This window comes from Camelus ferus, chromosome 1 (genome assembly GCF_009834535.1).
Source record: "Camelus ferus isolate YT-003-E chromosome 1, BCGSAC_Cfer_1.0, whole genome shotgun sequence".
In the NCBI taxonomy this organism is placed as follows: Eukaryota; Metazoa; Chordata; class Mammalia; order Artiodactyla; family Camelidae; genus Camelus; species Camelus ferus.
The window spans coordinates 60,013,320-60,029,220 of NC_045696.1; the positions used below are offsets into that span (position 1 = coordinate 60,013,320).

Sequence of the window (15,901 nt, forward strand, 5' to 3'; positions counted from 1 at the left end):
AACATTTCATTATTCTTGTTTGGAGAAACAAGGTGGTAAGTGCTTCTGCCGATGCCCTGAACCCTGAACCACATCCTGCACATGTGTCACACAACAAAGTATTTCCACTACTGAATCTAGCAATTAAATAGTCATCGGTCTAAAGATGTTACCATGAAGTGTAAACACGAGCTCTAGGAAGGATCTGTCTCAGTTCCAATCTTAGACTGCCTTTCTGAACACCAGACATCAGATCACCCGACAATGCCAGCTTTACAGATATGACTTGTTTTTTTTTAAACACCAATTCATCCATTAGAATACTATGCAGCTTTAAAAAAGAATGTGCACGTTCCCTATTCCCCATGTACGAAAGAAATGAAGCTCACCCTGACAGATTTACCACAGAGTTAACATAAAAGGCATGATGCAGAACAGTGCGTTTAGTGCTGCCTTTCAATAAAAACAGGGGAGGGAAATTTATAACGTGTACAGAAAATACTCCAGATACATAAAAACCTGACAGGCATGATCTGAGCAGGGGAGGGGGTCAGGGCAAACATCCTGGACTGATGGGCAAAAAGAACAGAAAAGAAGAGAAATCTCTCATCCTACATTTGTTATGCTTAAAAAAACTAGGTGAATAGATTACCTATTTTTAAAAGGCGACTGATTACCTCTACGGTCTTCCTCCAAAAATCCATAACTCCAATCTAATCACAAGGAAAAACATCAGACAAATTCCAGTAGAGGGTCAGTCTACAAAATATCTCCTCAAAACCGTCAAGGTCATCAAAAGCAAAAAAGACTGAAAAACTGTCACAGCCAAGAGGAGCCTACAGAGGCAGGACAGCTCAACGTAACGTGGTATCCGGTACAGGATCCTAAGACAGAAAAGGGACATCAGGGAAGAACTAAAGAAATCTGCAGAAAGCATGGACTTTAGTTAATAATAACATGTTGATGTGGTTCAGTAATTGTAACAAAATACCATAAGAATATAAGATGTAAGTAATACGCAAAACTGGAAGTGGGCGTATGGGAACTCTCTGTACTCTCGTCTCAAAATTTCTGTAAATCTAGAATAGTTTTACCTGTTTAAAAAGTTGAGGGTTTTCTTTTAAAGGTCATTGAAACCATGGTGGGGGTGGGGGTGAGAAATCAACTGAGTACCAATCATCAGTCTGTATCAGGGACCAGAAGGTAAACAAGACCGGGGCAATTCACCATGCAGCGGGTGAGGCAGATCCCTCCCAGCCCCAGACAGAAGATGCTATGAGAACAAGGGAAGGAAAGGCCAATTCTGCTCCATCTGAGGGATGCAGACAAGACTTCACAGAGGACAGGACATCTGGGCTGGAGCCATGGGATGAGGGGATATCCTGGCACAACAGATTCAAGGACTTGTTCTGTCACTTATTGGTGACATGACCTTGGGCAAGTCACTTAACCTTTCCTGGCCTCAGCATCCTCATGCAAACAATTCAGGGGGGTAGACTAAATGGCCTCTATCAGAGATTCCAGCTCAAAAAAAAAATCTCAACACATTCAAAAGGATTCTCTCCCCAGCCCGACCCAGAATGTTTCTTCCTCATAAACTACATGCAGTCACTGACCTCAAAGCTAGTTGGAGAAGGTGGCAAGGAGGTGGGTGGGACACTCCCCTTCCAATACACACACACACACACACACAAAGACCCACAACCAAGACTTGTGTTCATCCATTCATTCAGCAACTATGAGTCAGGCACTGTTCTAGGCACAGAGGATACAGTGATAAATAAAAACAACAAAACTCCCTGCCTTCAGGGAGCTTACATCCTGGTTGTGGGGGTGGAATCCTCGTAGGGGGAGATGGACAATAAACCAGATGATGGTACATTAGATGGTGATAAATGCTAAGAAAGGAGAGGAGGTAGGAAGAACATGGGCCGGGAGGCTGCAGCGTGGGTGGGGAGAGAAAAGGCTGCAGGGTGGAGGAAGCTCTCCATGCAGAGACCTGGAGCAGGAGAGTGGAGGGCTGCAGCCGGAGCTGGAAGAACAGTGTGGCCAGCGGTGCCGGTGCTGGAGTGAAGTGGGCAAGGGGAAGTGGTGAGAAAGTCAGGGGGCAGTGGGATTTCATGGAGAGCCTAGCAGGGCACAGTCAGGACTTCTGGAAGCCACTGGAGGGTTTCAAGCAGATTGACAGCCTCTAACTTGAGTTTTAACAGATCACTCTGAGTGAGAGTTGAGACCCTACAAGGGACAAGCAACCACCTCTGAAAATCTCTCGTGGGGTAGGGGAGGGACTCCAGTACGGAGTGCGGGCCACGCCACAGCCCCCTCCAAGCGCGGGCCATAGGGGAGGTGTCAGGGCCTGCCTGGGAGCAAACTTGGCACCACGTGGCCCCGGAATCAAGCTCTGCCTTCAGTAGAAACAAGAAGAGGCCTCACAAACAGGCCTGTGAAGAGTTCCTTTACGTTTATAAAGGCCATTAATCCCATTCCAACTAGAAAGAAAACAAAGCCCTCCTACCTCCCCCCTCAAAAAATAAAGTAAAAAAAAATTTTTTTAACTTTAAAAAAAGGAAACAAAGCCCTCAGCCACAGCCAGTGGAAAACACCTGCGAAGAGCCCCCCCGCAATTAACCGGGCTGCACACCACACGTGAAAGGGGCACTCGCTGTCCATGACGTTCTGTGTCATCATCGCACATTACTGATGTCGTTAGAACTTCTCAGAACACTTCCCTGAGCTGGCTGAAGTAGCAGTTACCAGGGTAGGCAGGCACAAAGGGCCTTTGCCAACCACTCAGATACTTTAATTCTCCGTTGCCTCAGTAGCTAAATAAGCATGGAGAACAAGCAGGAGAGGAATACTAATTAGAGCTAATTAGACCCTGCCCTCTTCTGCCTCAATCTCCTTTATTAAAAGCCCCCCTAATTCAAGGATGGTGGCGCTAAAGTGTAAACACCTCGGGTAAACAGCGGCCGACACACCAAGCCCCTGTTTGCGTTTCATTGTCCCGTCCTTTGTAAACCTTTGCCTGGTTACCTGAGAGCTGCAAAGCTAAGGCCACTTTCCAGCAGTCCCCTCACAGACCGAAAACGTGGTGGCGGGAAGTGCTGCCAACAGGAGTACAGTAAATAGGATAAAGGGTTCTCTTAGGATTTAGAGCATTGTAACGTGCAGGGCATTTGCTAAGAGAACATTTGAATTTTTTCTTTTTAATAAACTATGATAGCAAACATGACTCCAGTCCTGCAGCCAAATCAATGCCACATTCCTCCCTCCTACTGTGTAGAGACAAACGGCCTCACCCCAGAGAAACCCTTCGCTGGTTTCCTGGGAATACCACGCCCTTGGGTCCTGTCTAGAGGCCCTTGGCCAGGGGATAATAAGGAAAGCAGGAGATAACCCTGGGATGGGGGGGGGGGGTGGCAGGGGTGATCAGCCTGCCAGGGACTTGTTTGAAGTGAGTCCCCTTAAATTAAGTCTATTTCCTGCTGGATTAAGCATACAGATGAAAGTGTGGTGTAAGCAACAGACGAGTGACTTGGCCACTGATCTAGGGACCCCCAGGCAGGCATGACCCTGCAGATCACCTTTTCCTTTTACTAGGTAATGAAGAGTTTTCTTTCAAATCATGTTCCTAGTAGCAAGACAAACTCTGGATAAAGTACCTCAGTGCATCATGAAAAAAAAGAAGAAAAGGGAAGGAAAAGAAAAACTGTTTCAAACTATGCTTGCAGTTTGCTCAGCTACATAGGGAAACTAGGAAAAATTACACAGATGTGTGTCACCCCTTCTAACCTTAAGACGCTCCAGAGCACTAAGAGGCAAGTGGCCAGGACTGGAGGCCAGAGATGGGTTTGCTCTACCACTGCTCTGCTCATCCATGGAGGGCTGGCTGAGCTCTAAAGCAATGGCAGGAGAAAAGAGAGCATCGCAGGAGTCGGAAATAAACCACTGCGGCTCAATGCTTTTTTTCCCTCCCTAAGCTGCTTCAGGTCGGACAGAGGATACTGGACCAAAAACCTATGGGGTCGATGGACAAGGAGGATGGGCAAATAATCCTTTTGGGCCCACCCGAAAAATGGAGATCGTTGTGAGGATGCATGTGAGCTCTGAAAAACAGAAATCACAATGTAAGCGGAAAATGATGTATTGAAAGAATTACTTGCAACTGGAAGTATTTAAGTTTTTATTAGAATCACAGAACATCAAGCTGTAAGGGAACTAAGAAGTCACCTCCTTCAGTAGCTCCCAAATTTTTGGATTTCGCACATCATTAAAATTTAAAAAGAAAAAACACAGAAAAAGAGAAGGTGAAATTTACATAGGACTGCCCGATTTTTTAATGTTGCCCAAAATGAAAATCTACCCTCTATTATTTATTATCACTACAAATTATTAAAAGAAGTTTTCCTACCAAAAAATAAAAAAAGACATAATTTCAAATTAAAGGATAGTCTTGTGAAGCAGGGGACTGTTGGCAATGTCACACACTTCTATGTGTGACACAGGCTACACCTTTCTCTTTGTATTTCCCTGGGGACCCATGAAAACATCAGCGATGAGCACTGGTTGCCAGATGGGTGTTTGGAAACCTCTGATCTACTCCAAGCTCTGGAGTGATAAAAGAAGTCTTGCTACAGTAATAAGTATGAATTAGGGCTTGAAGGAAGTTTTTGTTTGCCCAGACTTCTCTCAGACGGAAACCTCTACTGCCTTCATGCAAATGAGACACAGTAAGGGGACACTCCTTCCCTCTGTCGGCAGCCAGACTCTTGGTTCACAAGAGCAATCAAGTATCTCGGGCTTGAAAGTTGAATGGAGCAAGCACTCCAACACAACTGTCCCCTACGGGAAAGGAGAAAGTTTGGAGCCTCCTGCTTTTGGGGGGCAGGGTGGGGGTAGCTCATGTGCCTGGCAGCCCTAACGCCCAATAGAACATCCTCTCTCTGGGGCCTCCCAACTGCCACAACTAGCCCTCTCCTAATGACAAAAACTTAAAGCAGGTAAGCGAGGGCTCCTCACACAGCCGGCAGCCCAAGGCAGTGTCGCGCGAGTGCAGTCGCATAATCCCTGCCCTTTGCTCCGGAATCGTCCACAGTTAAGAGGAGTGTGCGGGACGGAGCGTTTGTAAACCGCGGGATAAAACCAGGCAGAAAGGAATCAGATCCGGATGTCCCAGGTGGGGCTGTGGTTTGGGATGCGGGTCTCCCCTCGAGTTTGCGGGGCTCGGGAGAGGAAGCTGGAAGAAGGCAGCTGGCCTCGGCGCGGTCAAATTCTAGGGATTAGCCACTGGGCCCTGAGCACCCATACTCCCAGGAGACGAGCCCTGAGGAGTAGCGGTGGCCCCCACACTTTGGCTCCAGCGAAGATTCCGTGTCACGCGCTTCCAGCGGCCCTTCGCCTCCCCGAGGCCAGGGCACCGGCTGCATCACTCAGCGCCTGCCAGCAGCTCGACAGCCCCAGGCCGGCCACAAGGGCCGCTTTGTGCCGGGGAATGCAGAGACCCGTCCCCAACGCGGTGCTGGCGGCGGCCCTCCCCGCGCACAGGGCGCGGGTGCTCGCGGGCTGGGTCAGCAGACGGGCAGGGCTGTTTACACAGGAAGGCTCCTCCTCGCCCGGGAGGCGACCGGAGGCGGACGACAGCCGGGCGGGAATGCAGCGGGCCGCGCGCGGGGTGGCGCACGCAGTTCGGAAGCCCTTACCCGGCAGTTCCCCGCGGCTCGCCCACCTGGGAGTCCCCGGGGGACGCCTTCCACCTTCAGATAACATCCCCTGCCCCAGCCCCTCCGAGATGCCTGCGGGCCGCTGGGTGCTCCACAAAGTTTCTTTCCGCACGGCGGGTGGCGCGGCTTACCTGAGAGCCGGGGCACGAGCGCGCAGAGCCCGAGGAGGCAGGCGTACAGGGGAGCGGGGGCCCGCGGCATGGTGGGGCGCCCAGCTCAGCGGCGGCGCGAGCGGCGGACGGCGCGGGGGCGGAGGGCCGGGGACCGCGGCCGGGCGGGAGGCGGGGGCAGCTGCGCTGGCCCGCGCCCCGCCGCCACCATCCCTCCCGCAGCGCTCGCCGCCGAGTCCCCGGGCCGCCGCTGCGCCGACTCGCCGGCCAGGACGCTCGGGGTGTCGCCGCTAGGGACAGCCCCGGCGGGCGGCTCCGGGCAGAGGGGACGGCTGGCTTCTGAGCAGCGGCCGCGACTTCGGCTCCGGGACGCTGTCCGCGCTGAGGCTCCCCAACACGCCGCCACACACTGCAGTCGCCTCCGCCCCTTCCCTTCCTCCCTCCGGCCCGCCAGACTCTACTTTCCTCCTCTCCTTACTCCTCCCCTTCTTTCCCCTTCCCGGCCCCCGCCCGGCTGCCACACGGTCAGTTTACGGCGAGGCGGGGCGGGGCGATCTCCGCCCCGCGCGGCGGCGGGCCCGGGACCGGAGGCCGAGGGCGTCCAGGTGGAAGTCGCTTCCGGCGCACCTAGGGGCGGGGACGGTGATCAAAATCTCGGGGTAGGGCCTGGCTGGGCTTTCCTAGCAGCTGGGCCATACTGGAAGGGGGCGGGGCACGCTCCACAGGCAAGACGAGCTTACTTGGGGTTTCTAGACTTCAGGAGTGGGGTTCGGGGAGGGGGAATCATGCGGTGGCCATCTCGTCCTCCTAAAGCCGCGCTCGCCCAAGGGGTGGAGGCCCCTCTCATGTCACTGCGAGGCGACGCGCTCCGTGGGGAAGAGAGGGCACGTGGGGCGTGGAGGCACACAGAAAACCCACGTTAACCTCAGTAAAGTTTGCTCCTTTCGCGGATTCGAGACTAGCCAGTATGTCGCTATTCTGCGTTTTCCTTATCTCGATACACTGGCGGTTTCCGTGAAGTCAAACTGATAAACTAAAAAAACAGATGTTCAGGCTTTCACCTTATCCTTTACATCTGAGCCGGTTCTGAAGTTGCCAGTTAAGAGTGGGTGTGGGGAGCTTCCCGTGACAGCACGTGCAAAGGACCAGGTGGGATTAGGCTGGGCCAGGTTGAATGGGTTAAGACTGAAATAGTTTATAGGCAAGAAGAGAGGAGGCGGCTTCCATGTAGAAGGAAATAATAATAGGATGCCCAACATGAACAAAAAGCATACTGCTAGCCAGGCACTGTAATGTAAAAATACTGCCTTAACTCCCGTAATCCTCCCCACAACTCTCCTGTTATCCAGATAAGAAAACTGAGGCACAAAAGGCTTAACTTGCAGAAATGCAGGAGCTGGATGCATTGTCCAGAAGTCTAGAGTGCCTTTACTGAAAGCAGAAGCAATAAGGAGTAAAGAGCAAAGTGATCTGACTTTTGTAAATCAGGAAGCAGTTGGATAGATGGCTCCCAGGAGGCAGGCAGGGGAAAGTTCTAACCACTGAGATTAGGGAATTTGGAGTTTAATCTTTAATTGTACACCTCCACTCGTGACTCTACCAAGGCAGTGCCTGATGCCAGAGGAAGTAAACATACTCTTGTGGTATAGTGTACACAGAGGCCAAGCTCCAAATTTCACTTGAAGGCCAGTGTTTCATCCTTAGACTACATGCAAATATCATCATACTCTAAATACTCCCATGTTTGTTCTAATGTAAGAGTCATTCTTGTCCCTAAACATTTTCCAGTAAAATTGGTGCTGCAGAGGCTGCCCCAGGTTTATCTTGGGTCTTTCTGCCTCACTGGAGTGACCTTGGGGCTACTCTTATCCATGCTTGAGAGGCAATGATTATAAATAATGGGCAGCCAGTGAAAGAGTTTGAACTGGGAGCTGTTATGTGCTGAGTGGTGATTTTAAAAGATTTGTCTGGTAGGGATGTGAAGGATGGATTAGATGGAAGGAAAGTTAAGTTGCAGAAACTAGGTAAATATTGCATTGACATGTACAATAGAAGCTTGCATTTATCAAGCATCCTTTAAGTTTAGGCCCTGTGGCGTCTGATCTGTGCATCACCTTCCCCACTCCAGCATTGTGCTTCACTATTCAGACCCAACACAGACCCCTGTTTACCTGGACTGCACCTGGAAAGTACACTGCAGTCAAATCTGCCTTCCTCCTGTCCCACCTCGTGGTTCCCAACCTGCCCAGACCTGCCGTAAACCGCTGAATCCCAAGTGATGACAACATTCTTTTATGCTCCATTATCTCAGAACTGGTTTGGAGATGCCTCTTCTAATTCCTCCCAAGCCTTTGCTTTCTGGTTTGTAGCTTTTTCTTACCCAAGCATCCTCCCTTCCTTTTATTAAGCTGGAGGGTGGAAGTGCCCTTTAAATGCTTTGCCTTCCTCTGATAAGCAAATTTGGGGGGTCCCCCTCAGGAGAGAGACAAGGCAGTACTTCCTGAAACAACCTTTGTGGCTGCCTCAGGAACGCCTTATTTCTGATCCTTTCTGAGCTTCTGGGCCCAAAGGAGGCTGCTGGTTGGATTGAGTTTGAGTCTCAAGGCTTGAGCATGAATAACCCAGAGAAATTTTATGTTTCTTATTACTTTAAAAATAAGATTAGTTCCTCAAAAAGTTAAATATAGAATTAACATTTGATCCAGCAACTCGAACTCTCAAGTCCCAAAAAAATTGAAAGCAGGGCCTTAGACAGATACTTGTACGCCCATGTTCATAATGGCATTATTCACAATCGCTGAAAGGTGGAAACAACTCAAACATCCATCAACAGATGAATGGATAAATAAAATGTAGTATCGACATACAATGGATTATTCGCCTTAAAAAGGAATTAAATACTGATATGTGTTACAACACAGATGCACCTTGAAAACATTAAGCTAGGTAAATTAGTGAGACACAAAAGAAAAAGTACTGTATGATTCTACTTATATGTGGGACCTAGAATAAGCAAATTCATAGAGTCAAAGAGTATAACAGAGGTTTCCAGGGGCTAGAGAGAGGTCATGGGGAGTTATTAATTAATGGGCACAGAGTTTCAGTTTGGGATAATGGAAAAGTTCTGGAAATGGATCATGGTGATGGTTGCACAACATTGTAAATATACTTAAGGCCAGTGAATGTACACTTAAAAATGACTAAAATGATCAATTTTATGTTATGTATATTTTACCATAATTTTTTTTAAACTGCCTGAAATCAGATTAGTTAAGTTTCCTATTTCACAATTCAGATTTACATGCTAACTCTCTCCCACAGAGTTGTCATATTGTGCAATTCAATTTATAATCCAGGTCAAAAATATTTTACTGATAAACAGTTGCCATTTAATATGCAGGGAAGAAAGTTGGAGCAGCAAAAGACAACAACCCTACAGTAGTCACCTGAGTTTGGGTAATATGCTTCATTTACTTTACTTTTTGTTTTTTAAAATATTTTATTTATTATTTTATTTTGGCAGGTGGGGGGAGGGGAGGTAATTAGGCTTATTTCTTTTTAGAGGAGGTATTAGGGATTGAACCCAGGACCTCATGCATGTTAAGCATGTGCTCTTCCACTTGAGCTATACCCTCCCCCTTCATTTACTTTACTTTTAATAGTAATTTCTGGTATTGTCACAGTGGAAAAAATGAATGATTCCAGTGACAGAATATTACAAAAAATTTTTGCAGCAATTGATGGGGCAATGAAACATGTATAAACTTTTCTTTAAGGTTAATATTAAGTTGTCATTTTAAAAATACCAAATTATATTCCTTTTTATAGGAAAATGTTCTATATAGGTTTTTGTCTCCCTACAGTACTCGGTCCCGGTTAGGAAACCATAATCCCCATGCCAGCCCTCAGAGGTTTGCTGCCCATCTGGGACTGCCAAGGACAGATCTAAAGGCATGGTGCAGATAAAGGACAAACAAGGAGAGAGGCAGATGACAGGCCAGAGTGAGCATACCAGGTTCCATTTTGGTGAAAATAGCCTACTAGGTGAACTGGCATATAGTAGATCCTTCAGTAAGTTTTGGTGGTTTATTTGGAGTTAAGCATGCACACTGCGGTTATGCCAAGACTGAGATGGGTAGAATTTCATATTGAGAAATGGAATACAGAAAACATCTTGATGGAAATTTTCAACAAGGAAAGGTGTTTCTGTTCATTGTTGCTTTTGATATACCAATGTAGTTGTAAATCACAGAAATGCCACATTCCTCTGAAGCTGTTGAGAAGCACATTCAAACTTATTTACAGAGCAGCTAGCACATCCTTGATAAAGAAGTCATGTGTCTTCAACCTCTCTGTTCATAGAATTATCAATTCTGAAAGGGCTCATTCATTACTATATCTTTCTGATAGCAATTTTTCAAAGATTAGTTTTGAACATATTTTTAAAATTACATATTCCAGAGAGAATGTATGTTTTCCAGCCTTCATGAACTGAAATATTTTAAAACAATATCCATTAATAAAATTACAGTAAAAGTTGTGATAGTTTTCAATTAATTTTGGCGTGTCTGTTTCCTTTTTTAGAACACTTTTCTTTAAAATTGTCTGCAGAGCTTAGACCCAGAGGAGACTGCTGGAGTCTTTCTCTAAATGCCCCTTTTCCAATTTAGCAAAGCCATCACAATTTGTTTCTTTTTCTAGAAGTTATCTCATACCACCTAAAGAACACAAACTCTTTTCTAGTTATTTAAATGAAAACTACAATGAATGAGGACAAGTACACACACACACACATACACACACACATCCCCCTTTTAAATTAAACATGTCTAGAGACTTCTGGAGTAAATGTCAGGGAAAAAGGAGTGAGAAGGGAATGGGGAAGGGGCACAGGACTGATATGGTCCATGCAGATGTGGCCTGGGGAGAAATGCCACAGAATGGGGGGATGGACAGAGGGCAGTGAACACCACAAACACGGGCAAGGAGGAGATAGCTGAAGACTGGAAGGAATGAGCAGGTACCTTGGGAATGTGCTGGAAAGCTGAGCCAGCATTCTGCCTCGGCCACTTGAGTACCATTTTTTTAATCCTCCTTTTCACCCACACTTTTGTCCTTGCCACCCCCGACTTCTTTCTTGCCTTTCTCTTCTGCCTTGTCTTCTTGCTATCAGTGGTCCTGAAGATAATGCTTAGCTAGGCACTCAGCAGCTTTTCAAAAGGTATGACAAGCCTCGACCCCCTACCCCTTTCTAGGGGCCAGGTTTGGGGCTGCAGTGGGGGTGGAGTCTGTGCAGCTGCTCAAGGACCAGGTCTGCAGAAGTCAAGGGCCAACAGCCCTGCAAGAAGGCATCAAGCCTCTAGCTTGGGACCCAACTTTGGCCTGTGGACAGGGGCTACTGCCCCTTTCATAGAATATAGCTCTTCATATTTAATTGCTAACGGAGGAAAACTATAAATCTGGGCTCGGAATCAGAAGAATTCAGTCCCGTTCCTCAGTGCCATCAACTAGCTGAGCAACCATGCAATTGCCTGCCCCTTTCTCAGTCTCAGCTTGCTCACTTGGAAAGCAAAAGATCCAGTCCATGCCAGAGCTGGCTCTGTAATTATTACCTGTGAAGTCAGATGTGTTTGGCACTTGGCAGTAGGCTCTGGTTTACATAACCTGTTCTACCAACTAAAAACTGTCCTTCAGAAAACCACTGCCTTTTAACAGGTTGCAGGACCTGGTCGAACACGTTCTCTTCATGGGAAGATCGTGAGGGCCTGAGAACGGACTCTGAAAATGAGCACTTCACTTCTTTGAGGGATGTTCCAAGGAGCCTCCATCAGCTCCCCGGCTAATCTGCTCTGATTATTTAATCATCAGTCACAGTAGGTTCTTCATTCTGTGTAACCCAAGTTCCTTCTTTGGTAGCTTCCTCTTCCTCAGCCTCCGTGGAGATAGGTCATTGTCTGCTCTAACATTTCAGAGGCCATAAAATGAAACATGATGCCTGCAGTGCCCACCAGTGGTTCCTCCTAAGTTCAACTAAATATTCAGACTCATGAGCCTTCCAGAGGCCACACTTGGCTTTAGTCAGAAAGATGTAGGGAGGAACCACAATTGACCAGCATGGCAGCATCAAGAGTTCGTCTCATGGGTGCCCTAGTCCAGTCTCGCATAGCAGTCATCTCAGGTGCAAGGAGATAAGGTCTCTGTTGCACAGGCATAGGTGCCTCCCTGTCTTAGAAGCCATTATATTTTGTAATAACTCCAGGGGTATAGTCTCCAGGTTCCTCACAAAGACAAGCCCGTTCAAAAAGCCACGACACTTAGAATGGCCCAAAGAATGGTGCCCAGCAGGTATTTGTAGTTCGATCAGGTAGTTACAGTATCAATCATTGCTATAAAACATACCCCACTCTTCCCATTTGGACTCTGACGCTTAGAGAAGTAATAACAAGCTTAGAGTCAACATCTCCTGACTCCAAGGTCCACTGTCCTTTCTGTTCTACCACAGCTGCCTCATTTCGAATGGAAATTTTGATCTTCACTGTGACTATGACATAGTCTTAATATAATTTGTACTTAAAAGAAATACAGCTTCAAATTTTCTGAAGTGCAATCCCACCTAACAGTGGGTCTTATCTGTGATTATTTCAGAACATATTTATATGCAGGAAATATTTACATAAATCAGCAAATACATCTGGAAATACCTGTCACACAGGCATTCATTGAATGTTCATTGCATAGTCATGTGCTTCCTGAATTGGGAGGTGGACCCACATGATTTCTCAGGGAGAGAGTTTTGACCCACTAGTCTTCCAAGTCATATTACACAGGGGGGCCATCCGGGGTCACAGCGGGCCTTTCATTACAAGGAGCTCCATGCTTTATAGCTATCCTCATCCCCAGACCACAATTAACAGCAAACACAGGGCCTTTTACCCTCAGGTCAATAAGCTGAAGTGTAGTTAGCTGTGGAGATTTGCAAGCCATGCAAATCACTGTTTTCCAAATGCAGCCGAAGGACAAAGCCCAGCCAGGCCCAAGGCAGGATGCCCACAAGTTATAACTTGAGCCAGCTGGGCTCCCTCCCTCCAAAGAGACCAGGGAGGGCACTGCAAGTTTCTCCATGCAAGAAGACAGGACTTGAGTAAATGCCTTACCAAGTTTAGTTGTTCAGCCTTCTCATCAGAAAAAGCAGGCGGGCACACACTTGGTGTAATTGAAAGGTCAGTAGACCAGGAAATCAGATGATTATGCAACACACGAGGCCCATCACAGACTGGCCCCGACCCCCACCCTCACAAACACATTCTCACCTTTGCACACCGTGTTTCTTCTCCTTAGAAGGTCCTATCCCTGATCTTTCCAGTTGGTAAACTGACTCATCTTTCCATACCCAGCTCAAGCCTTCCAGAGCTGATGTTCACAGACTCTTTTCCTCCTTGTTCTCAAAGGGCTTGGTCCTTGCTCCATCACATGAGCTGAATTCGAAATTACTTACTTACGTTGTGACTGACTCTCTGACTTAACTGAGAATTAAGAGAATAGGCACTTAAAGAGTATTTGTGGCATGACTCATTTATTTAACAAATATTTACGGAGTGTATACTCTGTGCCAGATACTGTTCTAGGTTAGGGATGGAATAGTGGTATTTATGCAGAATCTTGAATGATGAGAAAATGCTGTAAGGTAAAGGAAGGGAGAGAGAGAGACGGGATAGCTGTTCACAGAGCACCCATTTCTTCATCTTCCTGGACATATAGCTCTGCTTTATTCCTCTGCCTCCCCTGGTGTGTTGGGTGTGGCTATATGACTGAGCTCTAAGCCAATGTGATGTGGGGAGAAAGGAGATGTATTAACACCAGACGTGACCCCCCCAAAAATCTCTCTTGCATGGTCCTCCGCACTCTTTCCTCTTCCACTAGATTGATGCAGATGAGTGCAGTGTGACCTTGAGAAACATGTTCCTAGTGAGGAAATCATAGCAAGAGGGAGCCTGGATCACCACTTAGAGGAGAGCAGAGGGCTCATCAGGAACGCCCAGGAGCAAGAATAGACGTCTCTGGATTATAAGGGGGTCCACTGTCCAAAAGTTTATTTGTATTGACACTTTTGAGGTGTGTGTGTGTTTTCTGAAAGTTTGAGACTTAGAATAATAATGGAAACATTTAAAAGATTAGTTAAATATAGATGTTCTATTACAGAATGAGAATTATGTACCATTTTGAAGATATTATATAAGTTAACTCTTTTCAAGAAAATGGTAAAGACGCTTAGTCAGGGCTGGGTAAGAGAGTCTTTCTGTTGTGGCCTAAGCCTTTTTAAAAAACATACTTAAAAAGTGTCAATGCAAATAGACATTTGGACAATCGACTCCATTATAATCCAGAGACTTCTCTTGTTTTGCCCTAATTCTATTGATTTGCTTCCATAATCCAGATTATTTTTTGCTCTAGGATGTTACTTCATTGAAATAGGGCCTTCTTTCTATCATTCAGTGAATTTTTTTGAGGACCTTCTACATACCAGAGAAATGAGACAGAGGGCTTTTCTCCGGAAGCTCAGGAGCAGAGAAGGGCTGGCTGATAAAGGTAGTATTAAGGGGGAATGAGGATGTCAGCCCAACGGGGGGGGGGTCACTTCCAGCTTGGACTCTGTCAGGAGGTTATTGTTTCCAGCAAATGGAAAGAAGCCTCAAAGATTCGAGAATGGAGCGACTTCTCACTAGAGAGAGAGAAGCTGGAACCGTGCCCTGACCCCAAACAGAGGAAGCCAGAGCTGCAGGTGGCAGTCATACACAGCAGGCATTTTGCAGATGATTTTAGCTGATTTACTTCAATGGAGAGAATACTTTCTGAAATTTGAACAATTGCATAAAGACAAAATGTTTCACTTTTGGTAATAAAGACCCGTAAACCTACAAGCTCCAGGAAGCTCTGTTTGTGTCCGGCACCAGGCCTAGTCAATATAGGACACTCTCAGTTTCAAATGTATGTCTCACTGTCTCTACTGACCACTGAAATATCCTACATATGTCAATATTTTGGCATTAAATGCCAGAGACGTAGGCTCTGGGGTCAGACTGCATGGGTTTGAATCCCAGCTGTATTGCTTACTACCTATGGGACTTTGAGCAAATTTCTTACCTCTGTTTCCCCAACTGTTGAACAAGGATAATAATAGCATCTACTTCATGACTGTGAGAACGGAAAAGGGTTAATATATGTAAATATATGTAAAGCATATGCAACACATTAAAGCATATGCAATAATATGTAAAGCACTAGAAATTGTACCTGGCATGCATTAAATATTCCATGCTATATTACTGTGATTATTATTGTTGTTTGTCAAACTGGTGCTCTCATCTAGGAGCAGGAGAGAAACCTTTTATTAGAGCACATGTCATGATTGTGGGCTCAACAAAATATTATTGAGCCTATAGGAATTATGAAGCCTTTGATGGTCTCCTCCAAGGTTCTGTCTTTGAATAAAAGAACACACGTCACAACCTGGAGGTTGAAGAGAAGATCCCCACACTGTGCCCCAGGGTTCTTCTTGACCTCATTCTCTAAAAGCCCAGCTACACCTTGCTCACCTCATAAAAACTGATGAAAGACAGAAACCTCTCACTGGTGGCATTTTTTTTTTTAATTTAAAATGAAGAATTGTTCCATGAAAACGGGTATATCTCCTTTTTTATTTTGGAAAACCATTAAATAAAATGTTACCTGAATAATTCTACCAAACTATACACACCATTAAGATGACATTAACATGACTTCAATACTAATCTTTATTGGACCACTAAAAAGAAACGTACTATCTCTAGCGATCCAGTAACAATTATGCAAATAGTGCAACAACAGTGAACTGATAACATTCATATTTCCCTGACACAACAGTGAGGACAGAAGAGACCAAGAAAAATCAAAGGGGAATTATTTAGAATTGTTGCCTTAAAAGTGAAAGATTTCAAACAAACCTTTTAAAAGAGCTGTCCCCCAGAAGCCCGGTGTTGGCAAGCCATAGGAGACAGCGCCACCTACTGGCCATGGAATTTCCCCACCTGCTAGGAAGGGGCAAGAGGGTGGTGG

The 15,901-nt window shown here is 46.3% G+C and overlaps 1 protein-coding gene across 1 annotated transcript in view; it reads right to left on the minus strand.

Moving 5' to 3' along the window:
* Window positions 1-6,340, minus strand: part of ITGB5 (integrin subunit beta 5) — a 105,323-nt gene extending 98,983 nt beyond the window's left edge. The window contains exon 1 of the mRNA XM_032480815.1: window positions 5,831-6,340. Within this exon, the coding sequence (XP_032336706.1) occupies window positions 5,831-5,900 (70 nt within the window). The 5' untranslated portion in view covers window positions 5,901-6,340. The remainder of the gene's footprint in view (window positions 1-5,830) is intronic.
* Window positions 6,341-15,901: the final 9,561 nt, after the last annotated feature.